General features: G+C 44.9%; 1 protein-coding gene across 1 annotated transcript; it reads right to left on the bottom strand.

Moving 5' to 3' along the window:
* Nucleotides 1-4982: 4982 nt before the first annotated feature.
* MPC1L (mitochondrial pyruvate carrier 1 like) lies at nucleotides 4983-7001 on the bottom strand. Its single transcript, XM_027534265.1, has one exon. The coding sequence runs from the start codon at nucleotides 5671-5673 to the stop codon at nucleotides 5128-5130; it is 546 nt and encodes a 181-aa protein (XP_027390066.1). The 5' UTR covers nucleotides 5674-7001; the 3' UTR covers nucleotides 4983-5127.
* Nucleotides 7002-7682: the final 681 nt, after the last annotated feature.

The following is a 7682-nucleotide window of genomic DNA, read 5'->3' as shown; positions in this document are numbered from 1 at the left end:
TATGAAATTTAAGGAGGAAATTTGAACATTCTTATGGAAGTTCAAAGACATCATTTTCTTTCAGCAACTTCACAAGTTCACTCTGTTCCTCTTACCCCAAAAGTCATCCACTTTCAGCTTTGTCCTATTTGTTTCTTGAACTGCAAACCCCTAGCCTGTTGTGTGCAGTGGTCTGTGGGATCAGCTTTACCCTCACCTTCCCCCACGTCTGCTCATCTCCAAAGCCAGTGGGCTTCCCTTGTAGCTCGGCTGGTAAAGAATCTGCCTGCAATGCAGGAGACCCCGGTTTGATTTCTGGGTTGGGAAGATCCCCTGGAGAAGGGATAGGCTACCCACTCTAATATTCTTGGGCTTCCCTGGTAGCTCAGATGGTAAAGAATCCACCTGCAGTGCAGGAGACCTGGGTTTGATCCCTGGGTTGGGAAGATCCCCTGGAGAAGGAAATGGCAACCCACTCCAGTATTCATGTCTGGAGAATCCCCATGGAAAGAGGAGCCTGGTGGGCTACAGTCCATGGGGTCGCAAAGAGTTGGAGATGACTGAGCGACTAAGCACAAAAGCACAGCGGTGCCGAGCTAGGCCATGTTGCCCCCGGATCTTCAGGAACAGACTTGCCACGTTCCCCACTGCCTGGAGAAAGTGCTTCCAGTCCGAGCCCAAGTGAAGCCCTGCTCCTTTGCTTACTCAGCTGCCCATCAAGGATGTGATTTTTAGGGAATGGGGGTGGGGATATATTTGGTGAATTTTTACATTAAAATGCATCGAATGTAATTGTGTAAAACCTGGATGAATGCACATATGCCTGTAACTTCCTGCTTTCATCTTTCATGCTACTATTTGGTCTTCAGTCTTGCTTTTTCTTTCTCCCTTCATTTCATGGAATACCTTTAGAAGACTTCAGTAATACAGCTGCAATTTTCTTTCATCTTGCAACACCCCACAACCAAACTAAGAAACTTCATGAAATGTTTCATAGTTTCTAGATATAAAGTAGTAAAACTTGAGATCAAATAAAATCTTGATTCACTAACCAATTTAAGATCTGGTTTCTCACCTTAGGAACTTTAGGTTATGAATACTTTCGTTTCATTCCTCTTGTATCTATTTATTTTTTCCTTATCTACCAAACAAACATTTATCAAGTGTCAGCCACATGCCAGGCAATGAAGTAGATGCAAAAGTAAAGATTTGTACGGTATGGACAGTGGTACGTGAGCTCTCATCTTACTGGATTTATTGTCTGCTCTGATGAATTAAATGAATTCAGGGAATTCCCTGGTGGTCCAGTGGTTAGGACTCAGTACTTGGACTGTATGAGCCCCAGGTTCAGTCCCTGGTGTGGGGGACTAAGATCCCATGACCCATGAGGTGTGGCCAGCATTTAATTTAAGAAGACACGCGCGGAGGGGGCTTTAAAGCAAACAGTGTGTGTTCAGGGACATCAACCTGGATCTCTGTACGAGGGCACAGAGCGTGCACAGAAGGGTGTTCACAGCAGTCTTGGCAGGCGGCCATGGAGAGAGGAATGGTCAAACAATCACAGCACATCCATGTTGCTGAGAATTGCACGACTGTTAAAAAAGAAGGAGGTAAGGCTGCCATGCTGTGATAGGAAATGATGTCTAAGACATACAGATAGAAAAGCAGAATGTATAACAATGCATAGCATGCTATTAAACTATGGCGCTTTCAAGATAACAGAGATCTGGAAAGCTGTGTGCTTTTCCCAAGCTTTTTTCCCAGGTCGCCTCTTCGAGAAGAATTGGGGTCGAATTTGGCTTTTCTGTCCTTGGCACACTCCCATATGGAATTTGACAACGTGCACTCCTGTATTTTGAAATTTTTTCATTTAAATTTTGTATTTCAAAATAATAGACATAAACTCAAGCTGCAAGACCTGTGGGTCACATTTGCTGGAATATATTGTGGTCTACATTATTGTGGGTGTCAGCTCCCCCTCCAGGGGCATTTGTGAGTTGTTAGGGTCAGGAGAAGCCCAGGAAGTGGTTTCCTTCCCACACAGCACTGTTTCATCGCCAGATGCCTTGTTTGGGTCCAGCAATGCACTGCGTACCTGGCCTCTCCCTGGTACATGGTATAAGGTTCACAGTTTTGAAAGAATTAGAGGAGCAAAATGGTTGTAGCATTCAAGTTGCAAGGATAAGGCAGTTCTTTGGATTTTATCTTGGGCTTTGCCGGGAAAGTCAGAAGACCTCAAGAGAAAGATGTTATGTATTAATACAAAACCACAATGCTGGGAAATAACCGAAGTGTGTCAGTAACAAAAACTTCTTGCTTCATAAAGCAATGGTAGAGACCTGTAGACAGTTTTAAGTCAAATTGTCAAGGCCAGAAAGGATTATGTTTGAGAGAGTGGGGGGATTATGAAATGATTATTACCCTAATGATTTGAAGACTACGTTTTTATTAAAGTATTAATCACTTACATGGCTGTAAACACTAATATCCTAGACGACAAAGGGTTGGAGCTCTGAGCTGGGTGGGTGCACTACAAATTAGATCCTATAAGTGAAGCCTTGCATTAGAATGGAGGCGTTGCAATCTTTGGGATTTTTTTCTCTAACCGTTTTGGCTTCTAAATTATAAATGTAGAGTGACAGGAAATTATCAGCAGGGATTACCCCCTTTCCCCTTACCAGGTTAATTAGAAACCTACCTGCTCTCATATGTCTTCGACAGACAGTGGCCCTTGACTGAAATGCAATACTCAAATTACAAAATATATTTTGTAAAACAAATCTAGAAATATATTAATTTCTACTCATGTAAGAGCAAAGGGGGGAAATCCTTTGAAGTTGCAATTAAAATCTTGATACCAAGGTTATGATTCATTTCAGAACTTTTAGAACTGCTTTTTATTATTGTATGTCTGAACTATCTGAAATATTAGAAGCTACCATGTCTTCCAGAGACAACTTTCCTGCTTCTCAAAAACCATCCTCTATGATATATGCTTGTTTGTAATGATTGCACAATTGTAAACAGCATTTTGTGACATCTCTTGGGGAAGGTGGGCAATGATCTTGCATGCTTTATTACTTTCTACTGAGTTTCAGAAAGGTATGAAAATTTTTACTTCAGAACCATGTGGTAGCCAGCCTCCAAGATGGCCCCCGATGATCCCTGCCTCCTGCTATCCCTACCCTTCTGCTATCTTCCCATAGTGCACCAAGGTTGGTCCATGTGACCAAGCAAACACAGCTGAAGTGATAGTATGTCCCCTCCCAGGTTAAGCTATAAAAGACTGCAACTTCCATCTTGGACTTTCTGTCTCTTGGAACACCTTCTCTGGGGGAAGCCATGTTGACAAGGAAGTGAAGCCTCCTGCAAACAACTGTGTGAATGAGCTTGGAAGTGAATCCTCCAGCCCCAGCCGACAGCTGAAAGACCAAGCCAGAAGCACTTAAGCCCCTCCCAGATTGCCGACCCTCCAAAACTCTGTGTGAGATATTTGTTGTTTTAAGCTAAGTGTGGGGGTGATCTGTTACACAGCACATATGCTGTCATTTCCCAGAGTTTGTGTTTCCCCCGTATGCAAAATGTGAAATGCAGAGACTGCCTCCAAAGAGGACTGTTGCTTAGATGCCACAGAAGGAAAACTTGGGCCTGTCTTGTCCAAAACCTGATGTCTTCAGAAGCTTTCAGAGTTGTTTTCAGTGTCTTTGCATTTGAAATCTTTGACAGAAGCAGGGTGTAAGCACCTTTGAACACTTGCATTGATTGAAGTTCCCCAGTAGATCACTTTGGAACCTCCTGCATTCTCCCAAGGGATTCGGGGGATTTGGGATCAAATCCTAGGCCTCTGCTGTAGCGGTAATGGCCTCACACCCACAACCCCATCCTTATCTTTTTCCCTTTTCATGCTCCCAGGTTTAAGCAAATCCTTGAGCACTCATAGGATTCCTAGCATGGATGGGTGTGTGTGTGTGTGTGTGTGTGTGTGTGTGTGTGTGTGTGTGTGTGGTTCGCACATGTGCATGCACTTAGTCATATCCAATTCTTTGCAACCCCATGGACTAGCTTGGATGTGTGTGTGTGTGTGTGTGTGCTTAGTCATATCCAATTCTTTGCGACCCCATGGACTAGCATGGATGTGTGTGTGTGTGCTTAGTCATGTCTGATTCTTTGAGACCCCATGGACTACTGTAGCCCACCAGGCTCCTCTGTCCATGGGATTTCCCAGGCAAGAATACTGGAGTCAGTTGCCATTTCCTCCTCCTCCAGGGGATCTTCCTGACCCAGGGATCAAACCCCTGTCTTCTGCATCTCCTGCATTGGCAGGTGGATTCCTTACCACCAAACCACTTAGGAAGTCCTCCTAGAGAGGGATACCCTGGGCTAATACTGTTGACCACTGACCCTCACCCCCAACCCTAGCTAGCCTGCAACACTGGGTGATAAGTTCACCGGTTTTACAAACTGCCATTTCCCCCATTTTTAGGCATGAGGAAAAGAGGAAAGGATTATGATCTTGTTTTTATTTTCTATTTACCAAGAATTCCGGGTTGACAGCCACTGACCTCAGAGTTGTTTATCTTGTTTCCATGGAAGGGTCTATCATTGTTCTCGGTCACCAAGAGATTCTACAGTCTCTTGCTAAGTACGCCTTAAAAGTCTAAGCTGGATATCACTGAATTCATTTAAACCCACTTGGAAATATTTACCTCAGTAGAAATAGCCCTTGAATTTATTGGTATAAAGAGATTGTGGCTATATCAAGTTTTTAAAGTCATACTCTACTAAGTACCCTTATTTAAACCTGAACACCCAAAACAAGTACCAAAAACATGTTCTCAAGAGAGCTTTTTTTTAAAAAAATCAATACTTTAAAGTGTTTTTCATTCACTCTTCCTCCCCTACATAAATTAACCCTCAAGTTGCAGGCCCGGCAGAGAGGAAGACTAGCCAATCTACCCTCACCTTCTAACAACCATGAAATAAATGATACTCAACAGTGTCAGTTCTGTGCTATTTGCCATTTTTTATTAACCAAACTGCAGGTTTCAATCAAATTTGCACTGTTTCAGAGTCAAAGCCAAACTTTTTAATTTTTCTTTAGGAAGATTAGTTCAGTGCATGGAACCTGCAGAGATTCGATCAGGCCACTCAATCACAGTCCCAGGTCACTAGATAACAGCAGGTGATCTCCTGGCAGTTGCTGTGAGCCACAGGGTCTTCAGCTGCAGGGGTGGTAGCTGCAGTAGAATCCACAGAGCCGGTAGAGGTGGCAGAAGAATCCACAGAGCCGGTAGAGGTGGCAGAAGAATCCACAGAGCCGGTAGAGGTGGCAGAAGCGGCAGAGACAGCAGCAGTGGTGGCTGCCGTGGTGCCACCGCCATAGTGGTAATTCAGGTAGCGGCCCGCCTGCATACTCTGTGCCACTATGTTGGTGCCGTGACACGCCATCAGCAGCAAATTGCGAGGCTGTACACGGTAGGCGAAGCGCATGAAGGCCATCGAGTAGAAGATGAGTGCAGTCGTCATGCGGCCACTGATGATGTCCGGTGATGCCCTCATGTCCCTGAAGGCAGCCAGCGGGAGGCCCCAGTTGGCCACTGGACCCCAGAAGTGCGTGCTGGCCAGGTAATCTCGGAACTCCTTAGTCTTCACGGTCTCCATCGCCTTCCGGCACAGAGCCACCACCGCTGCCATGATCACTAAGACTTAGGAGCACCAACAAACGAACAGCTCACCGACAATGACGTGGGGCGTAGAACCTGGAACCTCAGCCTATCCTGAAACTGCATTAGCCCCAAGTCTCGCACCTACACGCAACAGCCGTAAAGCACGCCAGACTGCACGTGCCACTGTCCTGTGTTCCTTTGTGGGCAGAGGCGTGGCCTGCCCTCGTGACTTTGCGTTTCTGCCGTAAAGTGCAGCAGAGGGCACGTGCCATTGTCATGTCCATCTTTGGGAACGGGAAGTGTGCCCTCGCCTTCGTGCCTTTGCATGACTGCCGTAAAGTGTTTAGAATGTGCCTGCATGTTTGCGCATGCGCTAGTGATTTAAGCAAAGATGCGCGTACAACCTTGTCTTACCCTCCGTGGTGTGCTGCCGCCGCTTGAAACCTTTCAGTGGTCCAGGTGCCGCCGGGGGAGACGGTGGTCTAGCTTACCACTTCTCAGGTACGAGGGAAACTGCTTGCTCTCTCTAGTCTGTGGACTGCATTGACTAGATGTTGATACAAAATTCTTCAAGTACAGAATTTTCTCTGTACAATTTGCCTGAGTTACCTGCGGATATTTCACCTCTATATATTTCAGTGTCTGGCTCTTCACAAGGACATTCTTCAAACCACAGTAATGCGCTCAGATGCTTAACATTTAGTACAGCATTATCATCTAATACGCAGTGCATATTTAAATAGTTTTATGGCTGTTTTTTTCTTTCTTGTTGGAGGGGGAAAATTCAGGATCCATTCAAGATTCACATATAGTTATATTTTTTAGATTAACCTCCCTTAATCTAGAAGAGTTACCCAGCTTTTTTTTCTTTTGTGATATGATATTTTTGAAAAGTACAAGTCAGTGGTTTTTCAGAATGTCCTTAATTTGGATGAGTCAGTTTTATCTTAATTAAATTTAAATTGAATTTTTTTGGGTAAGAATGCCACACAGGTGTGGTTGTCTTTAATGCATTACAGTGGGAGGCACCTGATATCATTTGTTTCCATCATTGGTGACAGTGAGTTTGATCATGTCGTTAAGGAATTGTCTGTCAGGTTTCTCCATTATAAAGGTACCTTTTCCTCTCCTCTCTGGAACCTCTTTGAGAGTGGATGAATATTGTGTTCTCCCAAGTCTTTCCCCTAATAGTTAATATCCATTGATGAAAATTCTTAATGACAAAACTGATGGTGGTCTTCCCAGTGTTTTCTGCTTTTTCCAGTAAAAATGATGAGTTGAAAAGTAATTAAGTATACATTGGAATATTAATGGGCTTCCCTGGTGGCTCAGCTGGTAAAGAATCCTCCTGCAATGTGGGAGACCTGGGTTTGATCCCTGGGTTGGGAAGATCCCCTGGAGAAAAGAACAGATACCCACTCCAGTATTCTGGCCTGAACAATTCCATGGACTATACAGTTGGAAAAAGTCAGACACGACTGAGTGACTTTCATTTTATGGGCTTCCCTGATAGCTCAGTTGGTAAAGAATCCGCCTGCAATGCGGAAAACCTGGGTTTGATCCCTGGGTTGGGATGATCCCCTGAGAAGGAAAAGGCTACCCACTCCAGTATTCTGGCCTGGAGAATTCCATGGACTGTGTAGTCCGTACTTTTGAACTGTGGTGTTGGAGAAGACTCTTGAGAGTCCCTTGGACTGCAAGGAGATCCAACCAGTCCCTTCTGAAGGAGATCAGCCCTGGGATTTCTTTGGAAGGAATGATGCTAAAGCTGAAACTCCAGTACTTTGGCCACCTCATGCGAAGAGTTGACTCATTGGAAAAGACTCTGATTCTGGGAGGGATTGGGGGCAGGAGGAGAAGGGGACGACAGAGGATGAGATGGCTGGATGGCATCACTGACTCGATGGATGTGAGTCTGGGTGAACTCCGGGAGTTGGTGATGGACAGGGAGGCCTGGCGTGCTGCGATTCATGGGATGGCAAAGAGTTGGACACAACTGAGCGACTGAACTGAACTGAATGTAGTGATTTATAGGGC

Source organism: Bos indicus x Bos taurus, chromosome X (assembly GCF_003369695.1).
Source record: "Bos indicus x Bos taurus breed Angus x Brahman F1 hybrid chromosome X, Bos_hybrid_MaternalHap_v2.0, whole genome shotgun sequence".
Taxonomy (NCBI): Eukaryota; Metazoa; Chordata; class Mammalia; order Artiodactyla; family Bovidae; genus Bos; species Bos indicus x Bos taurus.
Note: the sequence above shows the minus strand (reverse complement) of the source record. Positions and strands in the feature narration are given on the sequence as shown.

What these genes read in the sequence shown, in the direction of transcription:
- MPC1L (XM_027534265.1), bottom strand. Translation starts at nt 5,673, where the DNA reads ATGGCAGCGGTGGTGGCTCTGTGCCGGAAGGCGATGGAGACCGTGAAG.